This window comes from Tachysurus vachellii, chromosome 6 (genome assembly GCF_030014155.1).
Source record: "Tachysurus vachellii isolate PV-2020 chromosome 6, HZAU_Pvac_v1, whole genome shotgun sequence".
NCBI classification, from domain to species: domain Eukaryota; kingdom Metazoa; phylum Chordata; class Actinopteri; order Siluriformes; family Bagridae; genus Tachysurus; species Tachysurus vachellii.
Genome location: NC_083465.1, coordinates 24,762,456 through 24,790,134, shown reverse-complemented (window position 1 = coordinate 24,790,134; position 27,679 = coordinate 24,762,456). Strand labels below are relative to the sequence as shown.

Below are 27,679 nucleotides of genomic sequence, written 5' to 3'. Positions count from 1 at the left end.
TGCGATGGGTTGGCACTCCGTCCAGGGTGTATCCTGCCTTGATGCCCAATGATGCCTGAGATAGGCACAGGCTCCCCGTGACCCGAGGTAGTTCGGATAAGCGGTAGAAAATGAGTGAGTGAGTGAAGATATTTGTGCTGTTTTTAAACATTTATTTTACCTGATGAAATGACTTAGTTCAAACTGTATAGAAATGGGTTGCCTAAGAAAGTTAAAGATGCAAGAAAAGTAAAACCAGGTACTCACACCTGTATGAGCACGCTCATAATAGGCAATAAACATCAGTCCACTGGGCGTCCAATCATCCATTTAAAGCCCAGAGTGTTTGGTCTGAGAGCTGAGCAGTGATTGGCTGAGAGCTCGGGTGAGCCTCCTGGCCTGTTGCAAATCACATTGAGCAAACAGTCATTATTTATTTTTAAGTAATAACTTTTTGATGCACTTTAAGACAAACACTAGATCAAATCTATACAATGTGAACATTAACAATAAATCACATTGCAGCCAAAGAGTTAAAGCTTTTACAATTTCCTAGGGGAAGGTGTTTTTAGCTTGTGTGTCTCTTGAGAACTGTGTGTGTATCTAAGCCAGCACTAAATTGGACATTGACACTGTATTTGTGGTTGGACTTTGCGTTCAGCTGTGAACGCAGAGAAACGCCTCTTCAAGTGTCTGCAGAAATGATGGATTATATAAAGAGGGAGAGATTAATCTGTCTTTCTCAAGCTTTAATCTAAACTGTCTGCTCCAGACACAAAACCACCATCTTGAAAGGGATTACCTGAGCACTAGACTACAAATGTAAGTAACATCTCATTCTTTACATCTCTATTCTCTAGATTATCATAACACACTCAGTGACACTTTTCCTAAACATGGATTAGACCTGGTTTTAAATCCAGACGATGATTCATCTAAATTATGACACCATTCGCTTTGCACATTTGCCTTGCACTTAATACGAGTTTGAAAAGAGTGTCGACTACAAAAGGTTTTAATACTATAAACGTTTTAAAATCAAAATTTTAGTCTAGAATTTTTAGGGTTTTTTTTATTTATTGTTTTAAGAATAAAACAACAGTCTACTTTCACAAAATTTGTAAATGTGTTGTATTTTAGAATGAAATAATGTATAATGAAATAATATATCTGATTTGTTAGAAAATTTAACAAGGAAAGAAGCAAACTGTTAATAAAACTACTAAACTAATTTATTTGAGGAAGTAAGGAAATTGTGTAACTCATTTTGCTTACAAAAAAATACTTGAAAATAATATTTATCTGATAAAATTAGGCTTCTTTATTTGATAAGCTTAATAAAGTAAAGAAGAAATAAGGCTTAGAAATGAGGTTGATAATCTATAAGCTTAAAAAAAAAGATTAATATTCAAGATGTTAAGGATTTATTTTTTTTTTTTTTTACTTTCTTCAGTTGCATTCTACAAGCCATCAGTTCCTTAATGTTTAATACTGTTAAATTATATTATCATTGCTTAAAATACATAATATAAAATCTTTCTCCTCTTAATTGAGTACTTGTGATTCTGTTCTCTGTGCATGAAGCTGTGATCATGGTGGGACTGAAGCCATCTGATGTTCCTCCTCCTTTGGGAGTGAAGGTACTGAGTGCAGGTACTGCAGCCTGCATCGCCGACCTCGTCACCTTCCCTCTGGACACGGCTAAAGTCAGGCTACAGGTATGCAACGCGCACACAGTCCAGTGCTCTAAATCAGTGTGTGATTCCAAGAGTAACCTGTTACATATGCTAAAATACACTATGCACTTGAACATTGCTGTGACATTTGAACCCTTTGAGTCTATACTGATTTGATAATGAAGTGCCTCATTACCTGCTTTGCATCAGTGAGACATTTTGCATAACAGGGCTTGTGAACATTCCGGTTAGACGCTGTCTGATATACAATAATAAGATTCTAACAGAATGAGTGTGTCTCTGTGTGTGTGTGTACAGTATGTTGCCCTGCTCTGCATGGTGTATTTCATTTTTGCACTCAGTTTTCCTGGGAATTACATCATATATCAAAACCCTTACGAAGATAAAATGCTTACTTAAGATAGATTAATAAATGAATTAAAAAATTATCTTTAAGGATGTGAGATGTCACAGATTCTCTAGAGACAAATTTAACAACTTAGAATAAAGTAAAAATTATATTAAAAATTTTTATTAAAAATAATTGTTTGTTTCGATGTATAGATTACTCAAAGTAGATTGAGAATTATGACATTGTCATTATATGTGATGTGTAAAATAAAATCACGATTATTATTATTATTATTTTTATTATTTTTTTTTTAAATATGACAAATGAACAACGTAATGCTGTTACAGTTCATGACATTTTCCCCTTATGATCACACCTGGGAAATATTGTGGGTTATTAGCTGACAGTAGTGTTTTCTGTTGTTTTTTTTGACTAACCTACTAACCCTTTATGTCATTAAATATGCATCTTAAAAAATCTGTGCAGGAGACGATAACATTACATTACATTTTGCTACTACAACCTTAAGAAATTCTAGTTTCTAATTCATTGTTATTCATTCAGTACCTGTTCAAAATGTTGCTGTTAATACCTGTAAGGTATTCTGTCCTTTCTGTCCTTTTATTTCCTAGATACATTCTGATGTGTGCTTTTTCTTGTTTTGTGTTCAGATCCAGGGTGAGAAAGTAGCAGTAGAAGCTACCAAGAACATCCGATATCGTGGTGTGTTTGGGACGATCAGCACTATGGTGCGAACAGAGGGGCCTCGCTCGCTCTATAACGGCCTGGTGGCCGGCCTGCAGAGACAGATGGCCTTTGCATCCATACGAATTGGCCTCTACGACAACGTCAAGAGCTTCTACACAGGAGGCAAAGATAGTGCGTGAGATTAAAAGGGCAAATTCACACTGAATATATGAATATTATAGATAATAATTATAGGCATTATAATTAACAATCTATCTACTGTATAGTAACTACATGGATAGAAGCAAGGGATTGCATTTATAGTTGTTGAATAGAAATGAAATAAGAAAAATATATTTCTATTTCTATAGTTAAGGTTATGTCTTCACATCACATCAGTAATAGGACAACCAAAACATTTTAAAAAACTTCAAGCTTTAAATTTCTAAACCTCAAGCTTTTCACTGAAATCTAATGGGAAAGTGATATTTCTGTCTTAATATAAGCCCATTCATTCCATCTACAGACCCTAACGTAGGTATCAGGATTCTGGCCGGCTGTACCACAGGGGCGATGGCTGTTTCTATGGCTCAGCCCACAGATGTGGTGAAAGTGCGCTTCCAGGCCCAGATGAACCTGCAGGGAGTCGCTCGTCGCTACAACGGGACCATGCAGGCATATAGACAGATCTTCCTCCTGGAGGGCCTGCGTGGACTCTGGAAAGGTTTGTGGATGAATCTGTACAGAAACCGATAGGTTTTATGGTGAATTGCATAAAAATAATGTATGCAGAGTTCGCTCATGTATTCCCTCTTTAAACCCAGATTTCCCAGGATAAAATGTGTACTGATTATGTACTCAATTAAATATTCTACTAATTTATTTCATACTCTTTCAGGAACACTACCCAACATCACAAGGAATGCCTTAGTCAACTGCACAGAGCTTGTGTCTTATGATCTTATCAAAGAAGCCATTCTAGGACACAAGCTGATGTCAGGTATGTTTATTTAAATATTATTTTTTGTAATGATGAAATCACTGATATGTCACCGATGCTCATTGGCTAACAGTCCGAACAATAGAACTCATATGTGGCATGTTTCATTATTAGCGATTATTCAGATCGGATCAACCTCCAAACAGAACAAAGCTTTTAAATCCAGTTGAGGCCGGTTTGATATGTCAAAATTCAACAACAGTATCCGACTGTATAAGTCGACAACTGATTGGTCAAAATACACACACCTCCTGTTCTCTATCCAGCCTGCTGATAAAAAAAAATAAAGTATTTACTGATTATTATCTAATACAGAAAATCTTGTGAGATAAAAAAGACTTTTATTGCTTCATTCACAAGATACCTAAAAAAACACCAGGCCTGTGTGCAGAGCTCAGGCAGTTATCATATGGACTTTATACTGTGGGTTATAATCGGGGCGGTTTTAGGGCGGTTTTACCCCTAAGTGAGAATATAAAACAAGAAGAGTTTTATATTATATATTATGACTACATAGTAAGCCAAAGGTTATGGTATTATTTAAAATGGAAAAAAGTGGACACCAAAATTTAATGCATGATGTAATGATGCCAGTCTTGAATCAAATCAGTTCATGTATGTGTGCATTCTCTACAAACAGTGTCCAAAAATTATATATATATATATATATATATTTCACAAGACAAAGACCAAATCAATAAATATTATTTTTATTTAGTATTGAATGGAGTGTTTGCATTAATATTTTGTTTGTGCTACAACTCTGGTAATAAGAATAGTGACATTTCACTGCTTTTGGTTGCCGTCTTTGCGGCTTTCCACCGATTAACGTTATAGATAAACGCCTCCAGCTCTGACTGCGTGTGCACGCTGCGCGTCCCTGTGCTTCTCTGTTAATATAAAGCAGACAGCTGATGAAGCACTTTTGAAAGACTACAACGCACGCGCATAAAAGCAAAGTAAAAAAATTCGCTCTTGGATCAAAGTGATAAATAATTTTCTTTCCCATCGACGACACGTCCTGCATTTTAACGTAATTTTTATTTTTGAAAGAAAAAAATTATACTTAATAGTTTTAGGGTGGCTGAGATCACAGACAGGGGGGCTGGAGCCACCCTAAAAAAGGGTTAGAACCGCCCCTGGTTATAATACTCACTCACTCACTCACTCACTCACTCACTCATTTTCTACCGCTTATCCGAACTACCTTGAGTCACGGGGAGCCTGTGCCTATCTCAGGCGTCATCGGGCATCAAGGCAGGATACACCCTGGACGGAGTGCCAACCCATCGCAGGGCACACACACACTCTCATTCACTCACGCAATCACACACTAGGGACAATCTTCCAGAGATGCCAATCAACCTACCATGCATGTCTTTGGACCGGGGGAGGAAACCGGAGTACCCGGAGGAAACCCCCGAGGCACGGGGAGAACATGCAAACTCCACACACACAAGGTGGAGGCGGGAATCGAACCCCCAACCCTGGAGGTGTGAGGCAAACGTGCCAACCACTAAGCCACCGTGCCCCCCATAGTTTTAATAATTAAAAAAAAGATTTATTTATATACGTGTAATATATATATATTACATACATAATACATACACACACACTACTCCACTACTTATATCTAACTTCTAATCTTAAAAGCCTAATCTAAAGAAGAAAAAAAAAATCTTATAATTTATATTACCTCTGTTTACTGGGCATAAAATAGATTTAATGGTGATGAAACTGAGTTTTTCAATGGGCCAACACTAAAGTCTCTAAAGTAGGACAGTATGGGCCAGGTATTGCTGAATGCTGATAGGACAGAGCCATAAGGTGTGCTGAACCTCAGAAGCACTGTAGTCTGCATAATCCGCTTCACAGAATGACCTGTTGCACAGCATGTTACATTATATAACAGCACATGTAGAAATCCAAGCTTCATTAATATTTACCAATGTGACTATAAAAAACAGGGAAGACTGTTTACACGTGCGTCAGCAGATTGTAGATGTTCAGCAATGTCAGCATTAATGCGCTTCTGCCTAGAAACACGGAAACCTGAACTGCTTTGACTGACAAAAGCAAAGGCAACAGAATAATACCTAAAGCAGCATTTTGCATGTCCTGCATAGATTTTCTGCTCCCTATTTTTTAAACATTCTGCAGAATAACATGTTTTTTTAAGATTTAAATCTCCTGACAGAACTTAATCAATAACATTGAGTTCAGAGTGACTTATTGTAACCCGTCATATCCTGCTACAGCCACCACACAAACCGCAATCGTTCAAGTAAATAAAGTTCAAGTGTAGGTCACAGCAGTCTTGGCTAGTATTAGCTAACTCGCTAGCCTAGCTTGTTACCTACTTAACATTTATCATCAGTAATAAAGATGAAATAAAGATTGCTTTTGCAGTGAGTAGGTCGTACTGTATGTCTTCACTTTGGCCGAAAATCAAGATAAGACAAATGAGCTGCTTGTATGACACGAATGTATGCCGCCACAGTTAATACGACACAAGTCCAAGGAAGATAAACTATATAGATAAATTATAACACCCAACCATCACACACTGCTTTAAAAAGTGTACAGTATACTGTAGGATGTTGTTTATGCTGCATTTAAGCTCCCTTCGGTGTAACTAAGAGGTTCATACCTGTTCCAGCATAATGTTCTGGGCACAAAGCAAGCGCGTATATCAAAGTCTGACCTCACTAATGCTCCTGGCTGAATGAGAACAAATCCCCACAGCCATGTTTCAAAATAGACTGGAAGATCGGAGGTTATTATAACAGCAAAAGGAGGGCTAACATGTATGGAACAAGCACATATGGATGTGAAGGGAGGGTATCTACAAAACTTTGCCTATTTAATCTACTAATAACCGAGGAACATCTAAAAACATTAATTCTCGGATCGAACAGTCACCAAGTGTATTTTCTTCTCACCATAGCTACAACCTGATTGTTCAAGAGATTAAAAAAAGACTGTCACACTGCTATTTTCTAAAAACGTTGCTTAAAACTATTCACTGTCTGAGTATTTTGCTTGCAGTTGTGCATTTTATTTAAAAATACATTCATATATATATACATCATATTTTTATTCTGTTTCTATACTTCTGTAAAGAAACAACGTGAATTGTCAAAAGCGCTATACAAAATAAATTGGATTGAATATAAAAACAAAATGTGTAGCTTCCTTTATCATTATTATTATTATGATGTAAAAATCACCACCTCACTGTTAAACGTTCCTTTACAGATAACCTGCCGTGTCATTTTGTCTCTGCGTTCGGCGCCGGGTTCATCACCACTGTCATCGCCTCTCCCGTGGACGTGGTGAAGACTCGCTACATGAACTCTCCTCCTGGTCAATACAGAAGTGCTGTCAACTGTGCCTGGACCATGATGACAAAAGAAGGACCTACAGCCTTCTACAAAGGGTAAGAGACACTTACTTTCGTCTATCCGATCAATGAATCAGTTATAATAACCGTTTTAGAATGAGTAATAATAATAATAATGTAGCTGCCATGTAACCAAGTGTGAAGGCTGTGCAGAAGATGGTTATGATCTTCCATACACACACTTGGCTCTCATCTATTTGGCAACAGTTCAGAGAAGAACCACATATGGTTGTGATGTGCAAATTACATTTATAGCATTTAGCATATGCCTTTATACAGTGTGAGGTACAAAACATTGCACAGAACCCTAGATTCATAAACATCATGTTTTATGCTATGTTTAAACAATACAGGTTAAATACCTGCTATAACCAAAGCTTTCAGCAGTTTGGTTTCAGTTGTGATACATCTGTATTTCTGTCCATTTCTTTCCAGATTTGTGCCTTCATTTCTCAGACTGGGATCATGGAACGTTGTCATGTTTGTGTCGTTTGAGCAGCTGAAGAGAGCCATGATGGCCTCTAAAAAGAAGATGGAAGCCCCCATGTAGAGAAAGACTCTTGCTCCTATGTTAAACGCACTGCCATTTGTGATGAAGAAAAACTGATTGCGGAAAATCAGCAAAAGCAAGCGGCTGAATACTTAATTTATAAGTCTGAACGGAAGGAAAACACTTTGAACAGTGTTTTGAGAGAGAGAAAACCAGTTCATGTTTACCGCATGAAAATTCATGTTCTCTCTGAGCCTCTGTGTGTGTGCGCGTGTGTGTGTGTATAATGCTTTATGAAGTACAGGTCCAGTGGTGTGGCTGTAGCTGATAGATGATGAAAAGCCACCTTCTGCACTTTGTCCTCTTCTCACTAAACTACTCAAACATACAATGTGACTTTGCACGCAACACAACACAGCCCATGTCTTTGTTTTTATAATTATTATTAATACTAATGATTCCTTTGTTTAAAAAAGGACAATGTGTTTTTAATTATATGTTGAACTGTTTACTGTGTTTACTCACCACTCAATTGCTATGAGCTTGCAATAGAAATGCCCATAAGCTACGAGGACAAACAAACTTTTTATTCTAAAATAAATACATATTTAGTTAAAGTACACCAAATGCTTTTTAGCTTCCACTTTGTTTTCTTTATTTGTTATCTACTTACCGTTCCTACACCGACCTCAAGCATGTAGTTCTAATTTAAATATATAAAACATTTTAACCGCTAATGTATTTATTAACATTAGCCATGTTTTCAGCTGTACACAGAAACTCTAATACAGAGGATATTACATAGATAAACTCTTAAAATTCACTTAAAATTTGTTTAGATTAACAGACATAAAGGAAAAATGTTTAACCACATCGTAGAATAAAACGTTTGGTGTTCACAGTTTGCTTCTTTAGCTCTGCGCTACGGAAGCAAACGTTACTAATAAGTAATGAAACGAACTCTACATTCATGCTAGCAAGTGTCACACATTGCTTTCAGTTTCTCTGGTGGATGTGGCCTGATCGAGCTTATGAGAACATTAGCATATATTTATACACAGCACTTTAGTTTAACATGTATTTAAGTTTGATATTCCTGTTACATGGCAATATAGATGGAATATGAAACAACTCACCAGATTCCTAGATGAGAAGAAAAGGTGATACCACAATTCTACATTTTTCTTCTATCATAACGCATTAAACTACATACAGTAGAAGAGCTAACTGCAGATAGATAGTTGTGAAGTGGAGAAACATTTGAGCACAACCTCCCATATGACTGGTCAGAGGAATCATGTGGAATCATTCAAGCCAATCATTTGTTTTTAGATATCTTGGAAATGTTACTTGCTGTATTATCAATGAAATCATCACACCATGTCACACGTGTACATGTGTGTGTCAAACACGCGAGTGCTGATCACGTATTTGCCTCAAACAGAATTTAGGCTGATTATTATCAGACAGATTCGCTCATATGCTTTCTTACATTTTATGATGCACTGCTGTCTATAAAATGGACATGATGCTGCAGAGATAAAAAAAACATCAGTAGCTCTATCCTGAACCTGATTTTTTTTTGTCTTTGTTTGCAACCGGTTTGCTGTCACCTGGTGCAAACAATGGCTCAGGTAAGAGGTCCAAATTTAGTTTGATTCAAAATAGCAATTATGATGAAAAAACACGATGACAAACAATGATGACAGCTAAACAACCTCTTTTTACAGTTAAGTGTGTGCACAATGCTAAATAAGACTCTATAAGGTCCCCTTACTAAGTAGATACCAAAGATGTTACCAAAGATGTTTTTTATAAAAAAAAAAAAAAAAAAAAGGAATGATGTAAATTTCATTTTAAGCCAAACTATGATTTTAATTTGAACACTAGCACCATACAGTGTTTTCAATGTTACTAATCACAGAATAACACATCAAATACATTAACCATTAATATATGTCATAAAGCTATATTAGCATTTTGTTGGGGTGAATGTATTAGCAACAAAAAGCATTAAAACATGCAAAAACAGACTGAATTGTCCATGTGCAAGACAATTTAACAAACGAGATTCATTTGGATCATATACGATTTTCCGTATCGTCGTAAATATCAAATTCCTGAGATGAACACTAAGGAAACAAACAGGAACCATAAATATAACTCAAATTTCAAGTATGATAAGAATTGTTCGTTTTAATTATGTCCAAAATTAAAAACTCTATTAGGTGAAAACAATTGAGCTGTAGAGTATTGTGCTCAGGAATGATCTGAGGTTTGTAAATCTGCTACGTGTTACTGTTTTTAAAAACAGGAAGCATAGAGAGGGATGTGCTTAAAAGCTATTATTCAGTCAAAATTTTCTTTTAGACGGTCAGAGAACAAAAACTCAGTCATCAGGGAAGTTATTTGAATCGATTTTTAGAACGAGGGAGACATCCGGCTCTAGCAGGAACCCTTTCACCTTGTCGTGGAACTTCTCTCTGTAGATGTTAAACTCCATGATGCTTGCAGGCTTTTCTTCCACCCAGAACTTATCAAACTCGTATGCAAGGAAACCTTTTAAAAAATAAATAAATAAATACAAAATAAATAAATATATATATATAGAGCTTGGAACAATTCTCTTTGTTTGTTATAATATATATATATATTATTTTGTAGTAGTGGTACAGACAATGCTAAATCCATAACTCCATATTTTCATATATTAACATTCGAATCAGAATATCATTTTAAAAGTTATTACAACGCAGCACTGTCCAGTTCTCTATCAAAATGTAACCGCAACTTCTTATGGTTATATTGTTTTAATTGTTTTATATTGTTCGCAGCTGTAAAAGGTTGATACTTCAAAGTTACTCAACTGTGGGAACTGAAATGCTGAACTGAAATAATTCTCTGGCTAAAAAAAAAAAAAAAAAAAAAAAAAAAAAATATAAACCCCACAGTATTATTAAACAAAATGTATAAACAGAACAGATGAAGAATTATCCATCTATTGAATATAAGCAAAGATGGTGCAATATAGAATTGATTAACATATTGTCACTTTTAGGCCACTCCGTTATAATCCATTTTTAGAGAAAATGTTTATTTTTTTCATCTTAGGTAAACATATTGCATTCCTGGTGAAGATTATGACTTAATCAGGGAGCACACTAGTGAGATTGCACGCCATCTAGTGAATAAATAATGAATTACTCATAAAGGGCTAGAAGAACACTGCTTGTGAACTGAGGTTGCCTAAGACTGCTAGGGTCTCTGACTTACAGTAAAACTGTTGGAAGTGGTGAATGTGTGGTTTCCCTGCCACAGTCTTGTAGAAATGAGGCTTCAATGCACCACTCCTCAGTAAACTATAGGCCATCTCGGTTAGGTTGATACCCACAATGGCGTAAGAGTACCTGTGCGGAGAAACACACAAACCGTTGGAATGCAAGATTTCACTGAAGCCTGAAGAGGGGTTAAAAAAAATAAAAAATAAAAAAAAAACCAAAAAAAGTACACACCAGGGAGGATCTGAAAATGGCTTACCCAAGTGAGGGGTGGTTGGCATGGGACAGGACGTGCCGTGCTGCTTTAGTGTAATTCTCACTGAAAAACCTTTTATTGGCCAAACACACAAAAAAGCTTCTCAACATCCTCTATGTATAGATATGAACATATCAGTTTACATATAGATATCAGTTTGATTATTAATACACATATTTCTGACATTCTGAGACTTACACAAGGTTTTCCAGGCCAAGCATCCCCATCCCTCTGAAGTCAGTCTTTGGATCATCACCTTGAAAGCCAATGTTGCCCCACTGCTTGGTGATTCGAGATTCCAGCTTAACGGATGGCATCAGCAAATCCCACAACTAGCCAATAAATCATTAAACATTGTGTTTCACTTTAATATTGTGTAATACTTTGTGTATTTGTACTTAAAATATTTTAAATGCTCTTGTATATTTGAGATACAGAATCTCGCATGAAAATGCTATGACTTTCTGACCTCGGTCAACAATTTTTAATATATACACGCTGAGGGAAAAAAAAGAACCGACAGAAAAGGAATAGAACATGGTGGGGAAAACAATTAAGGAAAAAGAATCATTAATAATCTTACGGAGTTAATAATGTTCCAGTAAAAGCATGTCTAGAAGAGTCTTATTTCTTAAACATCAGCAATTTCCAAACAATTCTTACTTATTAAAATACACTGTTTTATTTGTACAGTGTTACCCCGCTTATCGACCTTAATCCGTTCCTTAAAACCGGTCGAAATGCATAAAGGTCCAAGAGCGAATGTAATTATCCCATAAGAAATAATGGATACCCAATTAATCCGTTCCCGACCTCCACCGAGACCCAATAATTAACACTTTTTGCCCCGTTTTTAGCAGTATTAATACTAAATAATACATAAAATAATACAGGTACATAAATACTATTGTATATAATACAGTAAAAAGTATAAATTAAAAACTTTACAAAAGTAACAAAAAAAAATGATTGTACTGTACTGTACTTACTCGTATTGTACTTACTTAAACCTACAAAACCACCCATGAGATGCAGCAAAAGGCACTTTGTCTTTGTCGTCTTTTGTCAGATTTCCGTAAATTTCTTTCACTTTTTCACAAATTATTGCCTGATCAACACGATCACCCACTCGCTGTTTCTCTTTTATCCACAGAACGAGTAATTTTTCCATCTCATTCATAGCCTGTGGTCTTTGTTTTAAGTTAACATTGCGCGACATACTGTACTGGGCAAGACATTTGCTTCTTTAATTTTTTTCCTTATTGGCCAAATATATACATATAGTAGACTTAGGTAAATTATAATTAGCAACAAGATCTTTGATACGCATACCATTTTCATACTTAGAGATAATTTCTCTCTTTGTCTCCATAGAAATCACACGCCGCTTGGCCTTCACATCACTAGCTTTTTTTGGACCCATATTTCTAGAGTATTTTCACAAATTTAAACAAAAAAAAAGACTTTACACTTTAAACAAAGTATTGTATATACAATATACACGCACTAAATTGTTATATTGACCGCTAAATAACACTAATATTGTTCACAAACCGAAGTTTAATTTACAATATTTGCTCTCTCCACGAAGGCTGAGGTGAGACTGGGAAGATCCTTCCCCTCGCGCCACGTGGGTCGAGGTCAATAAGCGGGGATTTGGTCGTTCAGCGGGCGCAAATTTCAGTCGAAAAACTGTAAGCTCGATGTCCGAGCCGGCCGATAAGCGGGGTACCACTGTATATAGTTAAATTTAATGTTGCCACAAATCAGGTTATAACAGCAATAACCAGTTGTTCTCTCACAAGCATTTAGCCTCTCTTTTTTCCCTGTGAAAAAAACGGTTCAACAGCCTTGTATGTTTACTGTACATTTCTAATCTAAATCTGCTGATTTCATCCCACATTTACTCACACTATTTACTTTTAGGAGCCAAAATGAGCAAGACATTTGACCCAAATTATACAGTAACAACTTTTTTTTTTCTTGAGTTGATTTTTGCATTTTATTTCTATCTACATTCGTTACTAACCACCACACTAATGCATGATGTCTATGCAAACAAATCTTTTCACAACCACCCAGCAGCATACAATAGGCACTCACCAAGCACAGTGCCTCTCAGAGCCCATTCTGTATAATCAGTGGTTGAAGTCTGTATGAAACTGATTACCTAGCCCCACTGTGTAAGGCACTTAACCCCCAGATACTTAGCTGCAGAACTACAGAACAACTGCCAGACCTATTTAATTATTGTGAATTAGTGCAATATATCAACTGCACAGAAAATGTGTGGAAATTATAATTTCAGTTGCAGCAACGTTTGAAGGTCTCCTTTTTTTTTAATCATTCTGTTTTTGGTGAAGACTGATAGATGAGGTGTCTGCTTCATTTGGAGAGAAAACATAAATAAAACAAAAGGTACAGTGATAAAGGTTATTTACCTTCTTATTTTCTCACAAGTCAAACGTCATCTAGATCAGTACACTATAAAACTCCCAGTAACGCTCCAAGAAGCAAATGCATGTCTTTTGCCCCAGCAATTTTTCCATTTCTTTCTGGTGAATTTTATTCCTGTTTGGTCTGACTGCTGCTATATCTGAGAAATCCCCCATTGCCATAGAAAGGTTACACCGACCCTACATGCTGCATGCTGGGTTCTAATGACATTAAACTATCAAACTGAAGGTTTGGTCTCACTCACCTTAAGAAGCATTTTCTCGTGTTCTTCATTTTCCGAGTCAAACACCTCTTTTCTTAGCTCTTCGACCGTCACGAACAAGGTGTTATAACCACTTATTTGTATGAGGCACTGATGAAGATTCGCCTTAAACCTTTAATTAAAATAATAAATAATACAAGCAAAAAGCCATCGATAACCACTACAGTGGATTTTGTAAACAATATTGATGATAAATGTGACTGATGCTATTGACACTGTGTGTCTCTGAAAACCAGATCAACTGTAATCACACTTACTTGGGATCTTTTTGCTCTTTGATGCTCTTCTCTTTCACAATTTGTGTCACACAGCCCTCCACTGCATCTTCCTTCGCGTTCACAGCATCTTGCAGCACCTGAATGTGACAGACACGTTTAGTTTTGCATGAGAAAAGGTCACACCTACTGGCTGTAATCGGTATTACATGTGATGCTAATGTTCAGTAATTTATACTGATGTCGCCTATGTGAATGAACTAACAAAGGTTAATTATTTTTAAATAAATTTTAAGCTCATTTAATATCGTTTACATTTTAATTTAATGCTTTTCTTTAACTCAAAATCGTTTTCAGCATACAAAACATTTCCAGTGGTTAAATTTCAAAAATCTATAAAGCACTAGAATATTGTGTGCACGCAAATGTTAATTTTGCATAAAATATATCAGCCCTGTACAGTTGCTAAACTGGGGAAAGGGGGGCACTTACACTAACCTTGACCTTACAAGACTCCAGCTTGACATCTAATTTATTTATTACGCCGTCCTTTCTGGATCTGTTTTAATTACAGTATCATTAAGTGTGATAACAATGGAGAAATATATCCCACCTTGTTTTTTGAAGATTTCAGGGAGATTTCTGAAATGAGAATAAAAAAGAGATAACGTTTTATCTATTAAAACGTTTTCCTGATAAGAGAACATTGCCAAAATATCTGGAAACATCATTGATATTTATATTTGGCCATGTATCAGCAATCGGGTAAAGGATGTCTACTATATAACTTGAGTAATATTAAACCCATAATAAAGACAAGTGAGAAGGACATTATTCTATATGGAGAAACAGTTTGTGAACAACTGGTCATCACACCCATAACTGTTTCTTCCCCAAACCGTTGTCATATAACATAGAGGCTTTTTACACCTGGTCACTTCATGTGTTTTCTGTGATCAGATAGCTATCCGATGGTAAAAAGACCAGGTCTAAACGCCCTCCGAAACGTTTTCGAGACGGATATAAATCCGATGGTTCAAACCACTTCAGGAGGTGGTCTGGGACGTGTTTCAGATGAAACTAGACAGTTGTAAATGAATGTGGTTGTTTAAGCCGCATACGTCAGCGCTATACTCCTCTCAAACAGAAGTACGTCACTCGCAGGTGATCTTTCACCCAGGTGTCTCGTTGGGTCTGAAAATGCACGAAATGCAGCAAACAGTAAATACTGTTTTTTGTAGCATAACCAGAAAAAAAGTTTTCGTCGTCTTTTTGATTGCATTCTGAAAACCGCATACACCAAAGTGTGTTCCATTTCAATTACCCCGGAAATGAAAAGAAGTGAGCAGGAGTAGAAAGATCGGATTGATATCCGATTCGCCAAGACGCATTGATGTGGCCTAAAGTAAATGGAACAGTTTTAACAAATCAGATAGCTATCGGATCAGAGAAAACACATGAAGTGACCAGGTGTAAAAAGGCCCTTAATGTCATAACATTTCCCTTCACTGGAACCAAGAGGCCCAAAACAGCTGCAGCATGTTAATGTTCCTGTGCACATAGCAAACTCCACAAAGACGTGGTTTGCCGAGGATGGAGTGGAAGAACTCGTGTCCTGCACAGAGACGTGTCCTCAACACCACAGAACACCTTTTGGATGAGCCTGAACACTTACTGAACCCCAGACCAAATTCTAAATGAAAGACTTCTCAAAAGTGTAAATGGCAACAAAGCAGGACTAAATTTGGAACAGTATGTTCAACAAACATGCGTATGATGGTCATGTGTCCACAAAACTTTGGCAATATAGTAACCACTGTTTTTTTTAGAGAAATAAAAGAGAGAATCCTGAATCTCAGGACAGAATGAACCTGAAGAAAGAAACAGTTGATCATTTCCAGCTCAGTTGTGCCACAGAGTTGGCTCTTCTAATCAGGTACAAGATATAGACCATGACTTTGTTGATGGTTGTATTAGCCTGAAAGTTAATGTTTGGTAGCTGATCTGTTTGAGGGGAGTATACAGATAAGGAGGTGAGAGAAAAGACAAACTAAAGTGCCACTTTAGACTAAATCCTAACTATTAAATCCCAAAAAATCCCATAGTGTTCATTTTGATTTATTACAGAATAAACAATGGGTGCTATTAACTATTATACAGGGAGCCTAACCTATTCTTGTTGTCCTAGCCGCTCCGGGCTCATATCCCTGGCAGATCCGCTGCAGCTCACATTTTCCTGTGATCTGTCTGAGAAACCATTTCATCCAGAACCACAGAAAGGAGCTACACAGGTACTGGCAGATAGAATGCAACATGATCTGTAACACGAACAAACAAATAATTAATAAATCAATAAATTAGTCATGAAGAGAAAAAACCTTAAACGTCTAAGCAATCGTGGTAAAAATTTTTTACAAAGTTATCCTCAAAATAACTTATTTGTGTGGATTACAATAATAAAAGAAAACATTAATTATAGTTTCTGAAACGCTTCGTATGCAAACACGATCGTCTGTTCTCCCACACGTTTCCTCTAACCTCCTGAAATCATGTAGGTGTGACTGGCTACTCTGAATTATCCTAGGTGTGACTAGAAAAGGGGTAGAAAGCGGTTCTTAAGTCTAGACCAGCAACATTTTGGTGCTACTTAAGAACCACTTTTTCTGGTTCATAGCCGGTGCTTTGGCTGTCGAAAAAGAAAGAACTGGTTCTAAATTAGGCTCCGAACCAGCACTCAAACTGCCTCGGTGGAAAAGGGGCAGGTGGCCCTGAACCCTTTGCAGTTTTTTTAATTCAATGTTTAAAAATAACGGATTCACCCAATCTGACCTACAGTAATACTTACGCATGTAAGCATCTTGTCAATCCTACAAATCATACAGAAGCCTTTAATATTATCGTCACATATATGTTAAATACAGCGGAATTCTTTTCTTCACGTTTTTTCAACAGAGGAGGTTTAAGGGTAAGAGCACAGGGGCAGCTATGATAAGGGCCCATGGGGCAGACAGGGTTAAGGACCTCAGTCAAGGGCCAAACAATGGCTTGAACCTCTGATCAACAGCCCTGGAGCCTTAAGGGCCTTGTTCAAGGAACCACCACAATTATAAATGATGATAACTTGAGTAAACATCATTTAATCAGAAGTTTGCACATATGACAGAAATGCAGGCTGTATTCCAAATCTTAATGACTGTAGTGCACTTATACAGGTAGCTAGGGAGTAAAAGAAAGACAGAAAGAAAGAAAACAACAGTTAATGTAATAAGAAATTAGGCGTTTGAGAAACAAGTGCTCCAGTTAGCTAGCTAGCTAACAGGCTAAGTGACTCAAACAGGTTGTCATTAGTTACCACTATAGACAGTTAGCTCAGTTTGCTAACTAGCCGGTCCTGAATACATTATAAAATATGTTTTATTTTCTTACACCCCTGCTCCTTGAAGACAAAAACAATCCTTGGTGAAGTTCAATTTAAGTTTAAATGTAATTTAAAAGCGTGAAAACGAAAAAAACAGCCCGTCTTTAATGCGGAGTTAGCTCCAATGCTAACTGGCGTAGGACCAACTGCATTCTGTCCTCATTCAACCGGCCGGATTCTAACTGTAACAATCTTGATATCTAGGGCACTAGGTAGGGTGTAGAATACAGTGGATGTAGTTTACCTACATAGGGATTTACAAACCTATTTAAAACGCACCCAAGATTTTATGGCGCCTGCGCGGAAAATTTAATACCCAGATTCAGAAAAGCAGGACTGATTTTCTTCCACTAGGTGGCGACAGTTCACCGCAAACACATTACACTCGTGGCACTAATTTAGATACAGTATTCATTCATTCACTCATTTTCTACCGCTTATCCGAACTACCTCGGGTCACGGGGAGCCTGTGCCTATCTCAGGCGTCATCGGGCAGGATAAGGCAGGATACACCCTGGACGGAGTGCCAACCCATCACAGGGCACACACACACACTCTCATTCACTCACACAATCACACACTACGGACAATTTTCCAGAGATGCCAATCAACCTACCATGCATGTCTTTGGACCGGGGAGGAAACCGGAGTACCCGGAGGAAACCCCCGAGGCACGGGGAGAACATGCAAACTCCACACACACAAGGTGGAGGCGGGAATCAAACCCACAACCCTGGAGGTGTGAGGCGAACGTGCTAACCACTAAGCCACCGTGCCCCCTAGATACAGTACAAATACTAAATTATATTCTAAACAAATACTAATCACGTTTTGCCCTTTTAATATGAATACATGTAGCTCATTATCCAGTCAGGTTTTGTCTGACTTTTTTTTACACAGAACCCCAAACCATCCAATAAGAGCAATTCTAAAGCTTTATCTGCCTTGTTGATTAATTGACTAACATCTAATTAAGAGTCTTATGTTATTCCTTAATGCATTTCTGTGTGTCACTCTGCATAAAAGTCTGCATAATGTTGCAAATGAAATAAATGAAATGAAAAATCTTTATTAGTAAAAAGATTAATAAAAGTGTTGATTTCTTGTTTATAATGTCTTTTAGCTGATACATATTGTGCTGCTACTAAAGCAGTCAGGTATTCGGGATTAAGGTCTGCACTATTTTGTGCAAAACACAATAAACACGCTAAAGACTGCAGTGGATCATGGGAGGAGCAACTGCTGCAAAATCATTCATTCTCCTTCATCATCTCAGTTGGGAATCCTTAAAGGCAGAGGTCATCAGTCCTCTCTCTCTCTCTCTCTCTCTCTCTCTCTCTCTCACATGCACAAGCATGCACACACACACACACACACACACACACACACACACACACACACACACACACACACACACACACACACAGTTATTTCTGTTTCCTATGTCCCTTTAGTGTTGAGTGCTTACCCTGTGGCCTTGTGTATGAGTGACAGCGAGCAATAAAAACACAATGACAAACGTAGAGAAATAAATCATCTATTTCTATTGATTCTGATTTGTTATATCCAGAAAGCTATATACTATGCAAGTATTTATAATGTAGATGTCAATGAAAAGTGTAGTTTATAAGAAATTTTAATTCATACAATATATGATTCCCTGGTTTTAGCAGAAATTTTGAAGAAATTTGACACAATTACGCAAACCAAATACACCATTATTGCAGCCTGTGTAGTTAGACCAGCCAAATAGGCCTTATAGCTATAAGAGCTCAATAATGATGAAGTAATTTAGCTTTTAGCATTTAAGCGTTCCTCATATTTGTCATTAACTCATTCATTTATTTACGTTTACTTAGCAGATGTCTTCCTCCAGAACAACAAAAGTGCTTTGTCTCTATCAGTATCATGTTTCTGTCAATAAATACATCCTAATACAGCTTAAAAAAGTCTAAAAGAGCTAGCTCATCTTCAGGAAGCTCTTTATTCTGGTCAGGGTTGTAGTGGATCCAAGGTTTATTCTAGGAACTTACTCTAGGAATACACCCTGGATGAAACACACATTCATTTACACCTAGTGGCAATTTAGGGTAAATAATTTTTGGTAGATGGGAGAAAACTGGAGAACCCAAAGAAAACTCACCCAAATAGAAGGTAGAACATATGAAACATATAAAAAGTAAATCAATAAATAAAACAAATAAAGGAAAGTTTTTATACTTTTCTGATAGAAAAAGGGTTCCCAAGTTGCCACTTCAAATGCAATTAAAAATCTAACATTATCTACTTTCAAGTCCATTTGCTAGTTCAACAGACAACCAATTAAATTAGGGGCGTTTGTAGCTGCAGAGCGTCTTCACAAAGATCCGACCAATCAGTAATCAGTCGCGTTTGTCTTAATTAGCATATTCTCCGCTTTATGTGGGTGTGGCTTCGCGTCGCTGCTGCCGTGCGGCTGAAACCCTTCCATTGATATTCATCCCGGTGTCCTATATATGAGATGAGCAGGAAAAAAAACACAGCGCAGTGTGCAAACCTGAGCATGATGCGAGACTGAGACAAAGACAAGAGCAGGTAGGATTTTCTTTCTCTCTTTTACATGCACGTGTTTGCGTCTAGATTGTCCTAATAATTAATATAATGACAAGGTCATCCTTATGCACTGACTATACACTGACCATTTCATCCATTTCATTAGAAACACAGTCGCAATGAATGTGCTGTTTAAACAGGACCATCAGACTCTCTTTATCCCATGATGTACTCATGATCCTATGAACTGACAGGTGATGCTGCTCGTTTTAATGCACCTCAACTCATTTGGTCTTAATTAACCAGTTCATTTTCAACTTCAGTGCATCAGTGTGACCTGCATACAAGATCTGAGCACTGGATCCAAAATTAACCAGCCTCAATTTAGTCCTGCCTTTGCTGCTCTTTGGCTTGTTTAATGATAGAGCTTTATAGTAACTCGTAATAATTCATATTATAATGTGATTATTAACATGCATGAGTTTTTGGTGCACTGGATTGCACTGGATCGAGATTTTTCAGCTTAATTTAAGAAAGATGCACATAACCTTTTCATAACGGGATATTTTTTAATATGACACCTAGACAGGACGATTTATTAATATTTCACACGACCTCTTTCTTTCAGGCAGTTTGTAGCCCTGTAACGTCCCCAGAATGTCTTCAAGAATCTGCATTAGAAAAGTGGTGCCTCAGTTTTCAGGGGGTGAAATGCATTGCTCAAATCTTGCAATTCTTTACCTGGCCATTTTTTATTGACTGTTTATGAGTCATGAGGTGTAATTGAGTTAGAAACAAGACAGGCATTTTATCCTTTATGCACACTTTTGGTCATGATTTTCCCAAGAAAACATAAGAGCTATTTCCTCGCGTTCAATTTATTTCTTTGTTTCCGCCAGAGGGGAAAAAAATGCATCAGTCATTATAATCGTGGTGCAGAGATGTTTATTATTTACATGAAGCCTGTATTCTGGCTAAGGCATCGGGCAACCTGCCAAAGTTTTAGATATTACTGAATAAGGAGCTCTCTAATGGGAAGAATTTAACAACTACATGGACAACACAGTGTAGCTTGTCTCTAGTGAGATGCAGTGTTTGGACGTGGTTGTGATAGATGGCAAAAACATTTAATTATGGTACTAATTAACTTGTTTTACAGTCATGCGGATGTATTTGTGTGATAGATGCTAATTTTTTTTATCTGTAGGGTCTTCAGAGCTTTGGCTTGTCCAAGATTTTCCAAGATTGATTGCAAAATCACAGAGGAATATCCTGATGCTAATAAAGCATCAGTAAACCTCTCAGTATTCAATGTGATGTCATATATATCAGTGTGATGTCAAATACATGCTTGCGTCACTGTCATAATATATCAGGAAACAATGACTGTATCATTGTGTGTCGTGTCACACCACTGTAGCTTAACCCATGCTGGTGGGTTAATATGTGGGAGTATGTAATTAGAGACATGTTATTTGTGGTCACAATGAAGAGGTGGTTATTTTTTGCATAATAACTCCCTTCTGAAGGAAAACAATATCCGACTAAATAGACTACGCTTCCTTTTTATTAAGAAGTTAATTAATCCCTCTGAAAACACAGTAAATGAACCTCCTTTAGTTGTCAATGATTTTATTGTCTTGTCAGGGCCTTGGTGAGTGTTTATGTCTTCTGGAGATGTTATGACTATTATGTTAGGTTGAAATCAGTGTTGTTTCTTCGAGCTCTGAAAAACTATAGGGAATTTATTTCTTGTTCGCCATCTTGACCTATTGGAGTCTGTAGTTAGATTCATAATCGTTGTGTGAATGTGTGTTTGTGCTATGTACAGTAAATGATTAATTATACAACTATATAGATATATAGACATTGATTAAATGAATGTCATACATTTTAAATTGGATTTGGGGCTGTCCAATGGGGAAGTCTGACATAACAGACAAAACCTAGAGCAATGACCCAGTAGTGAAGTAAATTTTTTCCTCAGATGTTTGTCTTCTCATTTAATATTGTCATTTAGATATCCAGACAAGATGCTACAGCACTATAAATCTTGCAGTATTATTTCTATATTTCTTATTTCTAAGTGTTTTTCATAAAAATGCTTACATTATTAGAGAACAGTCTGTTTGGGGAAACCAATAAAATGATTTCCAAAACCAGAGATTCATTAACTTATTAAAAAGCCAATGAAGACTTTTAATTTGCCTTTTTTGCCAAATGTAATTAAAATAAATGACCAAATGAGCTTCAAATGTTAAAATCAAAAGCATTAATCAATCAGATAACAGTTTTTTCTATAAATCATACTATATATGGTTGAAACATCTGGTGGTTTTTTATATGTATTAATGCAGCATAATAAGTCTAAATCTTATATCTTAATTCCATTCTTCCAGGATAACCACCTTGGACTAACAACAAAGGAAGCAATAAAACTGGATTCAGAATGGGAACTGTCCCTAACCCAAAAAGGACGGTTACTGTTCAAATGGTACCTCGACTATCTGGTACGGATACTTTGGGTAACAAGGACACAAACGCAATCTGTCTCCAAAATTCAGGTTTAAACCTGACAAAGGATTGCGCTTCTACCCAAAAAAACAAACCAGACCAGGATAATATGCAACATAAATCTGCAATTACAGGGCAACTATTGGAAGGGACATCCAACTCTCCTGCTTTTCATAGTGAGGATCAGCAAAAACACGATGCCCAGGAACCTCATGAAAACCCCAAGATGGAAACCGGCAATGTAAATTCAAAGTTGTTACCAACTGTTGCTGCCAAAAGCAAGGATGTTTGCTCAAGTAGTCCATTATGTGTAGAAATGCTTCCACAAGATGACAAGGGGATAAATGGCACTCATGCTGAAGAAGGGATCAAGGAAGAGCAGAGTGAGGAGAAACTACAGAGTAGAGCATCGGCATCCGAGGAACCCACAACTCAAAGTCAAAAGCCATGTCACACATGTGATCCTAAGCTCACAGACTTACCTTTAAGCAACAGGAATGCAAACAAGGACCAATTACATGAACTCAATGAAACAAGCTGCACCAGAAGCTCAGATCTAGCTCCGATCACCAGCATGGATGAGAGGAATCAGCAACATCGAGAATCAACTAGGAAACTGCAAGGAGGGACTTGCCCTCAAGGCCTTACCACAGAGGTTTCCAAATCAGTTTCTAAACCAGCAGAGACCTCTCAGCCAGCAAACAGCAAAGAGAAACCTGAGGAAGATCTTACTATATTACAAGCAAACAAAATTCAGACCACACCTCTTAAAGAAAAAACATCCTTCCCCAAATCTGAATATGGTACAAATGATCCCAATTCCCACCAAACTGTTACAATAAACAGCAGTTCTCAGCATTCCGCAGACATCTCTTTAAGTCAGTCATTTCATGCTGAAGTGACTGATGAGGCAGTTCAAACACTAAGCTCAGCTTCGGAGGATAATAAGGTTAAACACTGTAAACTGTACCGCGAGGCTTCCACCATGACATCAGCAGCAGACTGTGGCACCTCACCCTGCAAACATCACCAGGATGTAGAGGTGCAGGCTGTAGCCTTAGTCTGCACTCGAGCAGTTGAAACAAGTCCCAGCCTTTTTCAACACCAACCCAAACGGGTGTCTATTTGCACTCAAATGGAACAAATGGAGACCCTTGCAATGGTATACCATAAGGAGAGTGCAGAGGCACCGATTACACTGGAAATGTCTGGTAGTTCATGTGGCCCATCTATCACAACCTTGTCAGAGGTACTTCCTCATTCTGGAGTTTTGGTGCACACAGATGGCGTTCTACAACATGAGACCAGGCTTGGAGCCAAGCCCAAAGAGCCTGGGCCACCAGTTTACAAAGCCCCAAAAGGATATTCACCTCTTCAACCAGTTTATCAGATCAATATTGAGACATGCAATCAAAATAAGCTATCAACTGAAGGTAGTTGTCAAAGTCAGAGCTGCAGTGACTCACCTGAGCCTTCTGTTTCAAATTTTATGAAACAGGACTCCAAGGAGAAGGGCTTTGGTGAGAGTTCGACCAAAGCAACTGATCAGGCCTGTCAAGCTCTGTCTGTAACAAGTACTCAGTCAGAACAACCTGCCAGACCTCCTGCTGCTAAATCCCCTATTTCACAGTCAAAGTCATCTCCACATGTGGTCAGTCCTTACACAGCAGCTAATGAGACTAACAAAGAGGCTTCTGCCCCACCATCAAGCTCTACTGTAGAGGGCAAAAAAAAGAGAGAGCAGCTCGTGAACAAATCCATAGCCAAGTCTGCAACGCAAGATTCCAAGTTCAAGCCAGAAAGGGATAAGGAGGATGAGAAGGCAGCCAAGACAAACAAGAAAAGTGTTCATGATGTGGTGTGGGATGATCAGGGCATGACATGGGAGGTCTACGGCGCCTCGTTGGATCCAGAGTCACTCGGTTTCGCTATCCAGAGTCACCTCCAGTGCAAAATCAAAGAGCATGAGAAGAAGATCATGACTCAGACAACACTCAGGAAATCCATGTCAGGTGCAGCGTCTGATTCACCATCAGACAGGAAGATCAAGCGAAGGCAAGCTAATGTCTTCAGGTCTATGTTCCAAAACGTCAGACGGCCCAACTGTTGCGTACGTCCACCCCCATCGGCAGTGCTGGAGTGAGTAAGAACCGCTGAGTAATCATGGTCCAATGTTTGCCTGGTACAGAATCTTCCTTAAGGGTTTCTAGTGCAAAGCATGACAGGACTATTCCCAGTTCATGAGGCAGAATGTGTGACATTTAAAAAAAATGGTGAGTGTGTAAGTGAAGGCAGTAAACAGTATTATTAAAGGAAGTATTTTAAAAAAATAAAAGAATATGCCAATAGTAAAAAGAGTATTTAAAGTGAAATAGCAATAACGATAACTTATAATATAATAAAGCTAATGGAACATAGTTAGTTATATGCATGTATATTGGTTTAGATGGCTGTCTATTAACATCCCAGTGTGGGATCTACAGATATACATTGCACTGAATATCAGATAAGCTTACTACTGCTACTTTTTACAAAACCTTGTGCAGTTGAATTTAAAATCTTATTGTACTATACGTTTGGTAAATGATTGTTTTGCATTTTTGAGGGTGTGTTGGCCAGATTTATTTTATGATATGTATATTTTATGAGTTTGTTTAAACCTTAAGCTTTGCAAATCCAAATAGGTTGATAATTAATGATGTTTAAGTACAGAAACAACAACAACAACAAAAAAATCCAAAATCTGGTGTGCTTGTTGTCATATGTAAAGTGCCATGTTCAGCAGCAATGTTACTCTGATTTTATATTAAAATCATTAACAGCATAACGTTCACTCTCTGTTGACTCCGTTCTTCGTTACACAGTGCATTTCCCTAAGGAGTGAATGTCTTGTAGTTTTTTTTTTTTGGATACTATTTGCAGTTGCATACCCTGATGAGAAGGTCATGTTGATGGGAACATGCATGTAAAACACTGGAAAGCATTTCTGTCTTGTTGCTCAGGCATGAATTGTAACTGTATTCCTCGCAGACGCATCATATAACTTCTTTTATCTTATTTTGTTATGACTTTGTCATAATCGTAACCATTTTCTGATGTGACCGATGGTGGCATTTCAGTCGCAGATGGAAGCCGGATCATCAAGAATCATATCACAAATCTATTTTTGGAGGTCTTGACCTCTACAGACTGAGTAATATCGAATTTGGCAGAAGGGCTTTTCCTCCCCCCCCCCCCTCTCCTTCTTTCTCTCTGTCTCACTGTTTAATATTCTCTCCATCTATGCCACCATTCCTGCAGCTTCATTCTTTTTCATTTCCACACATCTTGTCTCTTAATTAGCTCCTATTTCAATATTTAATGTCTTCTCCATTGCTGGCATAGTGTCGTTGGAACCATTTAAAGGCTCCGTTTAGATCTTCACCATAGGCCCTGTTTTAACTCTGGAAGTGCTTGATGCCGGTAGTGCAGCTCGCCAACTACGGAGCTCCTTGCGAAAAATTCCAGCTGGCGTTTGTGATCATCATTTTAAAATTTGGAGCCCATAAGATGATATGAGATTATCTGACAAGGTATTAACAGAAAGATGCCTGAAGTGAGAATGTGTGTGTATCAGCACCATGAGGTGAAATCCAGTCATATGAGGTGAAATCCAGACATCCAGTTTCAGATATCTGAAGCATTTGATGTTGGTTTGATGGCATTTCCACACAAACCCCAAGACACTATTTGATATTAGATATGTGGTGTGAAAAATGTACCTGATAACATTAACGTAATGTGACAGTTGTTGGCATGTCACAGTGTTTGCTAATGATGTTTCATTTTCAAAGAGGATGACGTAAATTGCTGTATAACAACACTATAGCAGCAGGTATTATATTGTCTGAAAATGCATTTTTTTAAAAAAAAAAATTGTCTATCAATTGCTGTTGGTAAATTATAACTACTATCTATTCACATGGTATAATTTTTTTAAATGTAGGCTTCTTGTTCTTTATGTTCTGTAGAATTTTCTTTGTAATTATATTATATGCATGCATATTTCATACCGTCCTCCCTTATTTAAAGAATAAAACACAATGTGCTATGCTATTTTATGAAAATAATTAATGACAGCTTGATCTTAAAAACAAAAGTTGTTTATTTTGCTTATACCGTATATAACAACACAAGATATATTTATATGTCTAATTATTATTAAATGTTTTGTAACAAAACAAGTTAATTCCTCTTATCACTTACATTGTAGCTGATTGAGACTGGGAAAAGACCACATTATTGTTTTCATCTAAACTTTAACTGTCCAGTTTTGGGAAGTCAGTGCCCATGATAGTCTCAGTTTCATACTTTTGGCTGACTGGAATAGAACCTGATGTAATCTTCTGCTGTTGTAGGTCATCCACCCCAAGGTTTGATGTGTTGTGCATTCTGATATGCTTTTCTGTTCAGTACGGGTGTAAAGAGCGCTTATTTGAGTTATTATATCTTTCATGGAAGCTCAAACCAAATCTGGATCTCTCTCATCAACAAGGTGTTTCCAGTCACAGGCCTGTCACTCAGTCACTGTTTGTTTTTTCAGCACCATTCAGCGCTGATAAATATGTCGAATAAAATTACAGAAATCACATTTTTCCTTGTTTTGGATAAAGAATTTGGATGTTTGATGTAAACAGTAACTGAAGCTCTTGACCTATAATTGTATGATTTTAATCATTGAGCTGCTGCCACATGATTGGCTGATTAGATAACCGCATGAATATGCAGGTGTACAGGTGTTCCTATTAAAGTGGACAGAGAGAATATGTTTAGAGAGATCGAAAAAAGAGAGAGAGAGATTCAAGATTCAAAATCAACTTCAACTTTCAATAAGATTTTTTTTATGTAAATAGAATATACTGGTAAAGTTTGTACAGTGAGAACTATTTTCTGCAGCTATTTACACTACAGAGAGTAAACGATGCAGACTGCAATGTGAAAACGCTGACCGTACACATCACTCAACGTCCACTGAGCTTTTATAGATTGCAGAATCGAATGCTCTGAAACACTCAACCTTTAGTGATTGTTTTCTTCGACCAAAAGAAAGGACTGAAATTCGAAAGCAGGAAAAAGAGCGTCTATAGACAGTTCGGGGTCATTATCCTTTCAACATGATAT

The 27,679-nt window shown here is 37.3% G+C and overlaps 3 protein-coding genes across 3 annotated transcripts; 2 read left to right on the top strand and 1 right to left on the bottom strand.

The window, feature by feature from the left end:
• The first annotated feature begins 641 nt into the window (after positions 1–641).
• ucp1 (uncoupling protein 1) lies at positions 642–8,214 on the top strand. The gene is made up of 7 exons (XM_060873087.1): positions 642–801; positions 1,564–1,697; positions 2,679–2,886; positions 3,221–3,418; positions 3,593–3,694; positions 6,953–7,133; positions 7,533–8,214. Exons 2-7 carry the CDS (start codon positions 1,572–1,574, stop codon positions 7,645–7,647), a joined length of 930 nt encoding a protein of 309 aa, XP_060729070.1. The 5' UTR covers positions 642–801; positions 1,564–1,571; the 3' UTR covers positions 7,648–8,214.
• A 1,222-nt stretch (positions 8,215–9,436) lies between these two features.
• elmod2 (ELMO/CED-12 domain containing 2) lies at positions 9,437–17,636 on the bottom strand. Its single transcript, XM_060873088.1, has 9 exons — positions 17,482–17,636; positions 16,226–16,373; positions 14,669–14,697; positions 14,098–14,195; positions 13,823–13,952; positions 11,320–11,453; positions 11,125–11,193; positions 10,861–10,994; positions 9,437–10,146 (listed from the first exon to the last, which is right to left on the bottom strand). The coding sequence occupies exons 2-9, from the start codon at positions 16,368–16,370 to the stop codon at positions 9,977–9,979; spliced, it is 909 nt and encodes a 302-aa protein (XP_060729071.1). The 5' UTR covers positions 16,371–16,373; positions 17,482–17,636; the 3' UTR covers positions 9,437–9,976.
• A 2,290-nt stretch (positions 17,637–19,926) lies between these two features.
• gprin3b (GPRIN family member 3b) lies at positions 19,927–25,119 on the top strand. Its single transcript, XM_060871456.1, has 2 exons — positions 19,927–20,047; positions 22,405–25,119. The coding sequence occupies exon 2, from the start codon at positions 22,455–22,457 to the stop codon at positions 24,660–24,662; it is 2,208 nt and encodes a 735-aa protein (XP_060727439.1). The 5' UTR covers positions 19,927–20,047; positions 22,405–22,454; the 3' UTR covers positions 24,663–25,119.
• Positions 25,120–27,679: the final 2,560 nt, after the last annotated feature.